Source organism: Asparagus officinalis, chromosome 5 (assembly GCF_001876935.1).
Source record: "Asparagus officinalis chromosome 5, Aspof.V1, whole genome shotgun sequence".
Taxonomy (NCBI): Eukaryota; Viridiplantae; Streptophyta; class Magnoliopsida; order Asparagales; family Asparagaceae; genus Asparagus; species Asparagus officinalis.
The window spans coordinates 30,323,382-30,337,992 of record NC_033798.1 but is presented as its reverse complement, the minus strand read 5'-3'; the positions used below and the strand labels follow the sequence as shown (position 1 = coordinate 30,337,992).

Here is a 14,611-nt window from a genome sequence, read left to right as displayed (position 1 = left end):
GTCCGAGCCCGGGCCCGATCGGGCCGGGTTCGGGGCTGGCCCGGCTGATTTTTTTTCCAAAATTTTTCAATTTTATTTAAATTTTAAATTATAAAAAAATAAGAAAAATAATAAAAACAATAATTTTATTAAAATTTATTCTTTATATCTATCTGCTAGTCCCAATTCTTTAAATTTATCTTCAATTCCAGCCATCCGATCTATGCCTTGCGTTCGCTTCTCGTACCTCCACCAATCTTGTAAGCGCATCACCGCTTGTACAGTATACGGATCCAAGCATGTCCTGTGATCGTCGATCAAACGACCTGCTGTGCTGAAGGCGGATTCCGAAGCTACCGTCGAAACCTGCACTGTTAGTAAGTCATGAACCATGGTGGAAAGTATATGATATGAAACTGATCCATATACTTTCCACATTGCAAAATATCTAAAGCATTTCCTTAACATCTAACTAAAGAAGCAGAAAAATATTCATCTATTTCAGAAACCTCCGATGATGACGATCCAAGTCCAGATCCACCAGTTAGCTCAGCTATCATTGCATACCTATCAAAACTTACACTTTTACCTCGGGATGAGCTCGAAGAAACCGAAGCCGAAGCTGCAGACTGTTGTGCAGCTACACCATGTCTAGCTGCATACTCATCATATAAGGTTTGAAAATAATTTCTAATAACTAAATAATGAGTAGTAACAGTAAGGGTGGTTCCATCATCTAAGTCTATAATCTGATTACCATACAAGGATTGTAACAAACTTCGAAGGCCAATATCCTTCAAGCATGGATCAATAAGAACCCCCAAACCAAAAATATGAAGAATAGGCCTAAAGTACTTATTAAATTTGCTCTCCATTTGAAAAATCATAGGTCCAAAAGTATCATCCATACGATATTTCCCAAAAAAATTTTGAATATTTAAAATTTGTAAAGCAGCTAAAGTAATGGTTGGATAATAACAGCCAGATAATAACATGGTAGCATCATAAAAAACTTGTAACATTTCATTTAAATTACATATAACTGTCCATTCATCTTCAGTTATTCCATAAGTGCTACCAGAACTAGAACTAGAAGCATAATAGTTTATAAAATCAGTTATAATGTCTTTATATTCTATTGCTACACTTAACATTGCATATGTGGAATTCTACCTATGGTCAACATCTTTTGGAATTAGTCTAGGCTTTACATTTTTTCTTTTATAAAATTGTTTCCATCTTTTAAGTCTTTGTTCAGAAGCACTATGCATGTAAGCAACTGTTCTAACCTTTTCTATCATGGGTTTAATTTCAGTAAATGCACTTTGAACAATTAAATTTAAAATATAACAGATGCACCTAATATGAAAAAGATCACCATGATTCATCTACCTCTTATGATGAGCTTGAAAAATCTTGCCGCACAATGCACACTTAGCCTTCTGGGTGAGGATCCTATCGTGTTCATCCTTGGTGACGTCGATCTTCTCGTAAAAATTCCACACATCGGATCTTGGCCTTTTAGGAGCTCCTGGTGCAGATTCGTCGCCACCGAATTCGGGATTAACTTCGGTAGGAGTAGACCCAGTAGGAGGACTCATAGTAGGAGGACTCATTTTAGGATCGGGAGATATGTTTTGCTATTCATAATCAGATCCGGAAGCCATTTGATGAAATGATTAGAAAGTATAAATAAGAGATTATAAGAGTATAAGAGAAAGTATAAGAGAGAAGAGATGAGTTTTTGGTGTGAAGAAAACAAATGAAAACCCCCCTCTATTTATAGAACCAGCCCCCTAGGCAAATGACCAAAATAACCTCAGTGGTCGGGCCGGGCCGGGCCGGCCCGACCGTTTTGACACAACGGTCACCACTGGTGATCGTTGTGGCCGGGCCGGGCTCCGGGCCCGGGCTGCCCGGCCCGGATGTGGACCCGGCTCCGGCCCTGTTCCGGGCCGGGCCGGGCGTCGCTGAGGCAACCCAGACCCAGGCCCGGAACCCGGCCTGGCCCGGATTTCTGGCCCGAGGCCGGGCCGACGGGTATTTTGGACAGCCCTAGCTACTTTGTCCGAAATTGTGGAAAATCGTCCATGGACCTATCTTTACAGAGTCTGGAGCAATATAGTAATTTCTAAGTTGTTATGCCTTGCGTTGATCAAAGTGTGAACAACTTTTGATAGATCAGCTATCTAGTAAACATAAATCATCATATATGATGTCCTAAATTAAGTCCTTCCAACCATCAGATCAAAACTCTAAAGTTATGGTGAAGGTTGAGTATTATAGTTTTACATTAATTCTAACATGCTCTAATATCATCTTAAATTAAGTCCCTCTAACCATTACACCAAAACTCCGAAGATATAGTGAAGTTTTGAGTATTGTAGTTTTATATTAATTCTAACATGATGAAAACATCATCTAGTAACAATGAAACTCTCTTTATTTCTCTAATAATCAATCCCTCTTACTTTGCTATCATCATGGATCGATCTAGTTCAAGTGAAAATTGAAAGGTGCGAGAGATACGACATTTTTGGATTTTAGGCAAAAAAAAAGGGTAGAATAATCTCTCTAAACTTTATGTATTCTAAATACTTTGCACAAGATTCCATTAGAATTATCTTTGTATAAGAGCAGAACTTATGAATTATGATATAGTGGGGGAAAACTTAGTTGAATAATGGAAGGAAAAAAGGTTTTGACGATGGCCAGAATCCATCAAAACACTTTTCTAGTGGAATTTTTATTTTCTATATTATAATTATATATTAATTTTTTATATTATAATTATATATTAATCTCGATTTATATATTAATAGTTTATTTATTTTTAATTTTATAGAAAACTATTTAGTTATACATTTTTAAATAGGTCATGAATAAATTTTTAAAAAGAAAAATATTCCCAAAGCAAGGGCAAGAGAAGGGGTGTTCATCTATTTTTAGAGAACACAATCACTATGATAATGTATGTCAAGAGTTCTTAGAAGTAACAACGAACTAATATTATATTATATTTATAATATAAAAATTTTGCCCACTATCTCATGGGTCTTGGCTCCTCAATTAAGCTAATGCATAATGCACAGCAATTGAAATAAATACAAAAAAAAACAGAAGTTTAGATTCCATTTCTGTTATCTTAAATTTTCAAGTGGCTAAAGCAGCTACTCAATTTGGATTCATTTGACTTTGTTTTCTAATGACAAAATATTTTGTGATGTTCACTAGGTTTGAAAGAAAATGGAATTTTGAGGGAGGAAATGAAGCATATTCTATTGCCACCACTAACCAAAATGATATAATTAATTCATGAAAAAGCATTAATTTCTTAACGAANTAAATTTTTAAACGAAAAAAAAAAAAAAAAAAGAAACGAAGGAAGTTTAACTAGCGCAAAGCAACTGGGCCCGAAATTCATGAAGCTTCTCCAAGATACCATACAAAATGACCCAAATTGCTTAAGCTACAAAAGTTGCCTACCTAAAGCTGTTGACATAATGGGGAACCAATAGTCTCCTCACAGGGAGAAGAGTGCTTTATGAGAAACTATGGTCCACTTGATGATTTAAAAGAAAATTGTTTTTCGATTTTAGTCCTGAATATTCATATTTTTGACACAAAACACTAATCCTCCAAAAGTTAGTCTCCAAATCTATTATATATGTGCTTTGAAATTAGTTTTTTCAAATCTTTCAATCTGATACTAACTAAAAGAACTAATTTTAAAACACTTAAAAACTTTGGAGCAGTAAATGAAGATTTTGAGAACTAATTTTAAAATATGAAGATTTGGGATACTAGTTTAAAATACGTAAGCTTTGGGGTTATAAATAAAAAAAAAACCAAGATAATTTTATGTGAAGATTCTTCTTCTTGAAGCATATATTGCTCGAGAATGCTATGCAGCCTTGATGCAAATAAATTCGATAAAATCACTTTATTGTGTGGATTGAATGAAAATTTTTCTTTTACATAAATTATATGGAAATTTTTATAATAATGAAACCCACTCGAAGACTTGAATAGTCCATATAATAGATTTTCCCTCTATATTCATTCAAAAACTGTTTCAGTGGCTCCTAGATTCTCCTAACACGTTTGAACATGGTCATGTGCTTCTTTAGCTAGGGTTGAACTAGTTTTGTAGCTCATGCTATGAACAAGTGCATCAAGCTCCCAGTTGGGAGTCCTAGTCAGCAAGCTCTCAAGAGCTCTCAACCTTTTTGGAATAAAAAATTAAAAAATTAAGTCTTGGGAGGCACTCCTTCTTTTATGGAGCTCCAACAAGCTCCTAGTTAGGAGCTCCAACAATATCAAAAAAACCCCTCTTCTATTTTAATATTTTACCCATTACTTTTAATTATATTTAAACCTCTTGTATTTTATTTCTAACCGTTGGATACGACCTTCGAGGGAGCGCACACGGTCTTCGAGGCAACCCACGGTCTTCGAGGGAGCGCACACGGTCTTCGAGGTAACCCGTGGCTTTTGAGGGAACGCACACGGTCTTTGAGGTAACCCGCAGTCTTCGAGGATGGGCACAAAGTTCAAGGTATCGCAAACTTTGACCGTCAACCGACTGATTCCTATAAAATTCGACGGCTTCTCTCCTCAACCCATCATCTCCCAGAATAAAATGTCTAGCTCATCTAGCTCTAGCGATGATGAAATGATGAAGACGTTCTTTCTTATGGGAGTTGTTGTCGTTGAGGAAGAAGAACAAGAGAAATGTTCAACTTCAGTTCAACACAAACGACGTATCGTGCTCCATCGAAACCGACTGGAAGGCCACAATCGGTTGTTCCAAGATTATTTTGCTGACGCACCAACCTATCCTCTTTATTATTTTCGTCAAGATTCAGAATGACGCGTTCGTTATTCCTTCGAATCCATGACGCAGTCGTCGAACATGACAAGTACTTCGTCCAAAAGAGGAATGGTGCTGGACAGTTAGGACTATCTAGTCTTCAAAAGATTACTGCAGCTATGCGGATGCTCGCATATGGAACATCCGCTGACTCCGTTGACGACTACGTTCGAATCAGTAAAAGTATGTCACTTGAGAGAGTGAAGAGGTTCGTTCGATCGATTATCAACATCTTTGGAGAGGAATACCTTCGTTCACCGACTAATGAAGACATTGCACGCCTGCTCGAGAAAGGCTCACAACAAGGTTTTCCTGGTATGCTTGGGAGCATCGACTGCATGCACTGGACATGGAAGAACTGTCCAACTGCCTGGCAAGGTATGTATACTGGACATTTTCATGAACCTATAATTATTTTGGAGGCCGTAGCTAGCAATGATCTTTGGATATGGCATGCCTTCTTTGGATTGTCGGGGTCTCACAATGACCTTAATGTTCTACATCGTTCACCGGTTTTCGCACAACTTGCGGAGGGAAGAGCTTCACCGTGCAACTATACTGTCAATGGCCACGAGTATAATATGGGATACTATCTCGCCGACGGGATTTACCCAGAGTGGTCCACATTAGTGAAGACTATTCCAGAACCTCGAGGAAACAAGCATAAGTACTTTGCTCAATAACAAGAAAGCGCAAGAAAAGATGTTGAGCGAGCTTTTGGCGTGTTGCAAGCTCGATTTACGATTGTTCGTGGACCAGGATGTTTCTGATAACCTTGTGTGCTGAAAGATATCATGACAACTTGTATCATAATGCATTACACAATCGTTGAAGATGAACGCGATTGTCAATTGGACAACAACTTCGACTTTACTGATTCGGTACCAGTCGTTGAACCATCTCATGTGCAGACGGTGCCTCTAACCGAGTTCATCCAAAATCATCATCGGATCAGGAACACGCAAACACACAAATCACTAAAAAATAATTTGATCGAGCATCTGTGGCAGCTTAAGGGATCCATCGCCGAGGATTAAGTTTCTTTATATCTAATGTAATTTCAGAAAAGGAGTTCAAGTTGTTGTACTACGTCAATTTCATTTTCAATAAAGTAGTTGTTTTCATTCAATGCCAAAATTTTCAACTTCAAGTACAATCATAAATCTAATACAATATAATATTTGATAATTAGGAAGAACTAATGAGGATGTGATGCGAGTACAATATATGATAATTAGGAAGAACCCTTGGACATCCACCTCTCCAAAATCTCTGCCGAGTGTTGAGAGATCCATCTTCATGATATCGTCATCTTGTTTCTTCTATTTTAGCTCTATTTTTTGATTGGTGGTTTGCTTCATCCACGCGAAAGCCTCTCCCATGATGGACATAGCGGATCCAGAGTTTTCCACATTTTGTTTCCTCTTGACTTTGCTGCTTTCCTCCCTTCAGGCCTTACTAACACATCAATCGAGTCGGTGTTCAACTCGATGGGGGTCGCTGGCATGGAATTGTTTGGTGAAGAATCAGAGTTTGTGGTTCTTCTCGGCTGTGATCGAATCTTATTGTAAGTTTCCATTTGTTGGATCCACTTTTGATGATGACGTAACTCAACCCAACAATGGTCAAACACGAATGACTTACCATAAAGAGATTGGTATAATTCTTTTACTTCTGTAGTCTACACAAAAGTTAAATTTAGAATAATATAACATATAAGTTAAATATTTACATAAAAATATATGAGTTAAATATTTACCTGGTCAATAATTCCCGTACCAGATCTTTGTCTTCCTTCAATCTGAGCAACGCACCCGCAGAACTTGTTGACAGATAGTTGAATCGTTGACCAACAGTGCATCATTTGGTTTGGTGTGCGGCTCGTTGGATCGGTGGAGTATTGGATAAAATAGTCGTTAGCTCTGTGCCAAAACTTATCTTTGTGTTGCCCCGTACCTTGGATGGCGTACGTTTTGGCTCGTGTTTAGCCAAGCAGACACAAGAAGCTTATCCTCATGGACAGTCCAATTTTTGGACCTCGTGTAAGCCTTCTTTTTCTTTGTGGTTGGTGTTTCTTGGGATGACACTTGTTGTGTTCCTGATTGCGAGAACTAGATGTGGTTACCTTCTTCTACGACTTCTGTATAGAACGGCGGGTATAAGGTCGATCCTTCACCGGTAAGGAGTTGCGAATAATAGTTTTGTGAGGGATCCATGAGATTTGTAATTTGATAGGGAAATATAGAGTTTTTTTTATGAGAGAGTTGTGTGGAATGATTTGTGTATTGAAGTGAAACGAATTTATAGATGATTTTTTACAATAGTAAATATTTCAACAGCATGATTTTTCAACAGGTGCATTTTCACAACGTCAAATTTTCCAACGGCATGATTCCTCAACGGTTGCATTTTCATAACGTTCGATTATCAACTCAAAATTTCAACAAGCGAAAATTTCACAACTCAAATCTTCGACAGACCTAGGGTTAAAATCAAACAACGCACTCCATTAAAAAAAAATCAAAAACTCCATCTTCTCTCTTCGACAAACCCAACCCCAAATCTTCGACAGACCACCTCCATTCATCCCCAAATCTTCGACAGACCCAACCCCAAATCCTCTCCCTTCGCCACCATCATCTCCGACCCGACCCGAACGTCGCCATCATCTCAGGCGTCGGCATACGGAGGCGCAATCGGAGGCACCCCAGTCATCCATCATCTCCGAATCGAACGCCACCCATCAGTCTCTGATCCCAAACCCGAACGCCACACCTCATTCTCGTGAAGGCCAGCACGAACGCCCTCATCTCCGATTTCTGTCCGTTGAGGGGGGGGGGGGTTTGTAAATCCTCTCCAAGTTGGAGCTCCAAGCGCTCCACAAAATTTGTGGAGCGCTTGGGAGCTCCGAATCTCTCCACCGCCACGTCAGAGCTTAGGAGCTTGCTCGGGAGCGGTTCGTCGAGGCGCCTCTGCGAGGGGGGTTAAATCGGAGACCTTGGCCACGTCGGAGCTAAGAGCGGGCTTGGGAGCTTGCTGCTCATGCTCTAAGTACCCCTCTATATCCATAATAGTTGAAGACTTGTCAGAAATGTAGAGGTAAAGAAAAATAGGGGTGCTGGAGGAGGGGGATTTTGTACCTTTAGGATTATGTTAAAGAATATTTATTTTACTAATATTTATAAAATAATTATCAAATTTCAAGTAATTAACAATTTACAAAATATTTCAATATTTCCATAAATGTTTGGGTTTTGAAATTAGAAAATATAACAAATTAGTTAACAAACTAAATTGTTTTTTAAATTTAAAAAAGAGAAGGAATGGTTTGTTTTATAAGTTAAAAAATCTATTTTCAATAATTATATTACCAATAAAAAATTTATAATTTAAAAACAATATTAACAAAAAGATACCTAGAATATATGAAATTAATTACTAAATTATATTTTGTATAATTATATGTTATAAAATCCAAAAGTAACAGGTAAATCAAATATTACAAATTTTAGGAATTTTCTATATTTATTATGCTTCTATTATATTTTAAATAATTATATATGTTTTTTGAATAAAATCTGGAAAAAAAGCTAATATGTAAGCTATATGATCTTATCAAATTATTTATAATTTAGTAAATTTATTTACCTAAAACAAATTTGACTAATAGTCTAACATATAAGCGAGACTTTTATTTTTGTAAATAAAACAATTATGGAATATAGTATTTGATTAGATCTTAAGTCACATATAATATCTTGATTAAGTTATCAAAAATAAATTTGCCATATAATATAGTTACCATATCCATTTAAAATTTAAAAAATAGAGGGAAATAAAATTTTAAATGTATGCAAGATATCTTAAAGATAATAAAATATTGGTAAATCATATTTTAAAATTCTACTTCAATCAAATAATGAAAAATTAGATATATGTGGGATCTGCAAATAAATTTTACATGTATAAGAAATCTTATTTAATTTTTTTATATGTTATAAAATCTAAAAATAATGGGTAAATCAAATCCTAAAAAATTTGGGAATATCCTATATTACTTATGATTATGTTATATTTAAATAAATGCAAGATATCTTAAAGATAATGAAATATGAGTAAATCTTATTTTTAAATTTTACTTCTAAACGACAATGAAAATTTAGATATATGTGGGATATTTCTATAAATAAAGTTTACATTAATAAGATATTTCATTTATCTTTTTTGTATTTCTTTTTAGATGTTATAAAATATGAAAATAATGGGTAAATAAATCCTAAAAAAAACGAGGAATCCTATATTAATTATGATTATGTTATATTCTATATAATTATATATGCTACAAAATAAAATGTAAATCAAATCTTAAAAGTTTTAGGGATATATGATATTAATTATAATTATGTTATAGTTTATATTATAGTTTTTATAAAAATATAAAAATAATAGGTAAATCAAATGTTAAAATTTTAGAGAATACCTTGTTTTAATTATGCTTGTGTTATGTTTTATATAACTATATACTTTTTGTAAAAAATGTAAAAATAAGTAGAGATTTACGATATATAATCTTTTCAAACCTATTTATAAATTAAAATTTTAATTTAAATAATTTACAAATTATATAAAATATTTTAGCTCAATTACATTGAGTCAATTATTAAAAATTAAATAGATAATTTCATATTTAAGAAAAATAAAAAAAATAAAAAATACAAAAAACATAATAAGTAAATTAAATTAGTAATTAAATAAAATATTAACAATTTTTTTATTTTTTTTAACATAAATTTTTAAAACAATAGAATATATATATATATATATATTATATATATATATATAGATAGAGAGGAGAGAGAGAGAGAGAGAGAGAGAGAGAAATATGGGTATGCTTGGTACAAGCATAAATTTTGTGCTGGTAGTGAGGTGTCAAATCCCCAACCACTCACTACCCGGTGAATTTGTTCCTACATTTGAATGATGGATGGGGATTTGACACCTACTACAAGTATAACTTTTTGTGCTTGGTACCAAGCATACCATATTTCTCATATATATATAATATTATATAAATTATATATATATATATATTAATATATAATATATATAATAATATAATATATATATATATATATATATATTATATATATAATATATATATATATATATATATATATATATATATATATATATATATAGAAAATATAAAATTAAAACCAAAATCTATGAAAAAATCCTTATTTTTTCATAAAAAATTTAGGAGGTATTTATTTTATTGAAAAAATTTGGAAATATTTATCTCTATATTAATTATTAATGAATCAATTATTGCAAGTTATGTAGATAAATTAATATTTTAGAAAAATATTTAAAAATTAAAAATTAAAAATTCACAATAATTCAATAAAAATAAAATTTTCAGAATAAAAATCTGGATGTAAGTAATTTATGAAAATATAATTAAATTTGGCATGAATTAATATTTTGAATAATTATAGAATTTCTTAAATTAAAAATTACAAGTATTTTATCATAATTTAAGAAAAAAAAATCCAATTTTCATAAAAATATTAGACTATAAAATATGAATTAACAAAAGTGAATATTTTAGATTATGAACTTAACTAAGTTATCAATCTTTATAAAATTTAGTATACAAATATTATACAATCATAAGTCACGACTCATGATAATTATTTGTTGTAATAATTATTCCAAAAATTATGACCCAAAATATTATATTTAGAAAATTTAATAAATAAAAATTAATATCACAAATTTAAAAAATCTCAAATAAAGATAGAATTTTAGAATTATTTAAAAATAAAAATAGAAAATTCAAATTAATGTAGATATTAATTAATCTCATAAGTACTTTTTTTTAAAAATTAAAACTAATTTATTTCAAAATTAACATTAAATTCAAAATAAGGAAATATTGCTTCAAGGCCCCAAAATTAAAAACTTGATGTGTCTCAGCCCCCTATACTTTTTATAATGTGTATTAGCCCCAAAAATAAAAATTCTTTATGATTCAACCCTTATTACAATTTCCAAAAAATTAAAGTCAAAAACCCCCCCAAAATACCCCTCTTCTTCTTCTTCAGATCTTCTCCTTCTTCCTCCTCTCTCTCTCAGATCTCTCTCACTCTCACTCTCATTTCGAGTACAAAAAATTGATGGGCCCCTTCGACCCCTGGCCCCCAAACGACAATGAGACAATAGAAACCCTAATCCTAACGGATTATATGGAACTGTTCGCCATGATGTTCGGAGAACCCGATATGAGCTTGGAGAACATGGATATTCTGGAGGTCGCCACGATGAGGGGGATCAAGTTCTATCCTCCTCGTTGGCACCACCCTGGTGGCTATGAGCGAAAGGTACTATTTTTATTTGTTTTTTAAAGAAAAAGATGCAATTTTTATCTCTATTTTTACATTCTAGGAACGAATTTTCGCCCCTTTTTCTGATGATTTTTTGTTTTGGTTTTCTGTGAATAAGTGAAAGGGCGAACCTGGTGCTTGACGAAATGCTTCGGTGGAGGAAAAAGTTTGTGTTTTGGGTAATTATGTTAAGGTGGTAAGTTGTCTTGTGTAAATATAAGTATAAGTGGCTATATGTTTGATGAAATGGCTCAAAAACTCAACTTTTTGCTGTAATATGGAGTTTGGACATGTATTGTGGCTTTGTTTTTATGTAGTGTTAATCTTTTGGAGTCTGACGAGCTATTGAACTCTTTGTTTGCTCAAAAAACTCTTTGATGAGCTTTTGGACATGTATTGTGGCTCAAAAAACTCGACTTTTTGCTTGACGACATTGTTGATGACTCCGACGCCGTTCTCAGTGACGTCAACGAAGGTTAATTTTAGGTTTGGGGTCACGATTGCTGACCAGAGAGAGCATTGAAGCATTTGACGTGTGGTGACGTGTCGGTGGAGATTGTGTTTATTACTGATGTATAAATAAGTTTTATTAGAAGAAATTAAGAAATTGGGAGTGAAGAGTTTATTAGTTTCTCCTCCTCTGGACTATGTGAAATGTTTATGAATGTGCAAAGTATAGATTTGCTCAATGTATATTTAATATTTGTACTGATTGGATCAGTCATCATTGTACAATATATAAAGAAGATATGTTATCTGTTATGTCATCAGAAACATGTTAACTTTCTTTGTTCGCTTGTTAAATTGCACCGATAACATGTTAACTTTCATAGTTTGCTTGTTAAGTTACATCAATAATATGTTAACTTTCGTAGTTCGCTTGTTAAGTTATACTGATAACATGTTATCTTTGGATGCTAAATTGATAACTATATTTAGTAAATTATTAACTATAATCTATTATATGTTAACTATTATTTGTAATCTGTTAACTAACACCCTTATCCTGATAACATGTTAGTTTTTATATTTAACATGTGTTCATATTATAGTTAACATGTAAGCTGTGATAGTTATCAGCTTATATATAATAGTTAACATGTTAATTATCATAGCTTACATGTTAACTATGTAAACATTTGGATTAAACCTATTTATATATAAACTGATAACTATTACAACTTACATGTTAACTGTGTTAACTATTATATATAAACAGATTGAGCAACATGTTAACATAAGCCGTTAACACATTAAATGAGAACTATGTTAATCTTAATTGGTAAATTGATAACTATATTAACATATTAACAGATTATACTTTATATGGAACAACTAAAGGTTAATAGTTAATCAGCTATATTTCACATGTACAACACTTTATATGGAACAACTAAAGGTTAATAGTTAATCAGCTATATTTCACATGTACAACACAAAACTTAACATTTAAAAGGTTAATAGTTAATCAGCTATATTTCACATGTACAACACAAAACTTAACATTTAAAAGAATAAAGATAACTATCACTCAATTATATTTATATGGAACAAGTCCTAATTAACAGTTAACTGTCTATAGTTCACATGTACTAGGTAAAACTTAACAGTTAATTAACAAAACTTAACATTTTAAAGAAAAAAGTTAACAGTCTATGTACTAAACTTAACATTTAAAAGAAAAAATTTAACATTTATGCAATTATACTTTACATTGAACGCTAAAGGTTAACATCTAATCAGCTATAGTTCACATGTTTTATGTAAAACTTAACAGCTAAATGTTAACAAGAAGCACGGATAAAGCTCTAGCTTCCAGGCATAAAGAGAGAACAAGTTTTTGATCCTCTTGTGATTCAACCATCATACACACAAAAGTTATTTTTGATTTACTAATACTTGTTGCTATACCATACATTATTCACCCATAAACTAGAACAGAGCAACATGACTCAACACAAACTAAAAAGACTAAACAAGTACTCGACCCAAAACCATACTACAAAGAACCAAAATCTTAATTAACCTCCTCAATCTTAGGCCCAGAACCACCACTGCCACTACCACCTGCACCATCACTAGAAGAACCACCATCATTCATCCCTGCACTATCAGCTCCTCCACCACCCTTATACATCTTCGCGATTAACGGCCCACATACCACCTCCAACTCCTTCTGCTTGTGTTCGTACTCCTCCACCTCCGCCAGCTGGTTCCCCTCCAGCCACCCGATCACCTCCTCCACGACCTTCTCGATCCTCTCCTGATCCCCACCCCCAATTCAACTCATTCACCATCGCCGACCTGATGGTCGCTACCTCTGTGTCAAACTCAACCCCGGTCACCGTCATCTGAGCATCAAACTCCCCCAAAACCCCCCTAACAACAACGAGATCCCCCTTTGCGCCGCTAAATGGAGCTCCATGTCGTTGTGCCGGCCGGTGACCTGCTTCGATGGGAGAAAAGAACATGTGGTTTTTAAGGAGGAAGGAGACGACGGAGGAGAGAGCAGCGGTTGCGGCGAGGAAGGAGGGAGGAAAGAGACAGAGGTGGAAGAGGAGAAAGAAGAAGTGTGGTTTTGGGGGGGATGACAGTGATTTTGGGGAGGGGTAAAATTGAGTTTTTGGGAAAACATGAGCTGAAGTTATGATAGAGGGGCTTGGGCAAAATTTTTTTAAAATTTTGGGACTGCAACACATTACAAATAATTGGAAGGGCTAGGACAAATGAGTTTTTGGGTTTTCGGGCCTTGAAGCAGTTTTTTCTCAAAATAATTTTAAAAATAAGAAAATAATCCAAATTTGGTATTTTAAAATATCTAAAAATAAAAACCTAGACATTATGTAATTTATGAAAATAGAATTAATTTTGGCATTAATTAATATTTGAATAAAATTAAATTTTCTTAAATTAAAAATGCAATTATTTTTTTAAAAATAAAAAGTTATAATTTATGAAAAAAATCCTATATTCATAAAAAATTTAGACTATAAAATATGAATTATCAAAAGTGAGTATTTTAGATTATGAACATAACTAAATTTCTCAATCATTATTAGTATACAAATATTATACAATCATAAGTCATGATAATTATTTGTTGCAATAATTATTCCAAAAATTACGTCTAGAAATATTACACTTAGAAAATGTAATAAATAAAAATTAATTTCACAAATAAAAATCTAAAATAAGGAAATTTTTTTAGAACTATTTAAAAATAAAAAATTCAAATTAATTTAAATGTTAATTAATCTCATAATAATTATTTAAAAAAATTAAAATTAAAATATTTCAAAATTAATATTAAATTCAAAATAATTTGAAAAATAAGATCACAATTTAAATTTGGTATTTTAATTAAACTAGAGTT

General features: G+C 32.9%; 2 protein-coding genes across 2 annotated transcripts; one reads left to right on the top strand and one right to left on the bottom strand.

Moving 5' to 3' along the window:
- Positions 4,849-5,535, top strand: LOC109841667. The gene has a single exon (XM_020410615.1). The coding sequence runs from the start codon at positions 4,849-4,851 to the stop codon at positions 5,533-5,535; it is 687 nt and encodes a 228-aa protein (XP_020266204.1).
- LOC109841666 (allergen MAG29-like) lies at positions 13,256-13,709 on the bottom strand. Its single transcript, XM_020410614.1, has 2 exons — positions 13,557-13,709; positions 13,256-13,501 (listed from the first exon to the last, which is right to left on the bottom strand). Exons 1-2 carry the CDS (start codon positions 13,707-13,709, stop codon positions 13,256-13,258), a joined length of 399 nt encoding a protein of 132 aa, XP_020266203.1.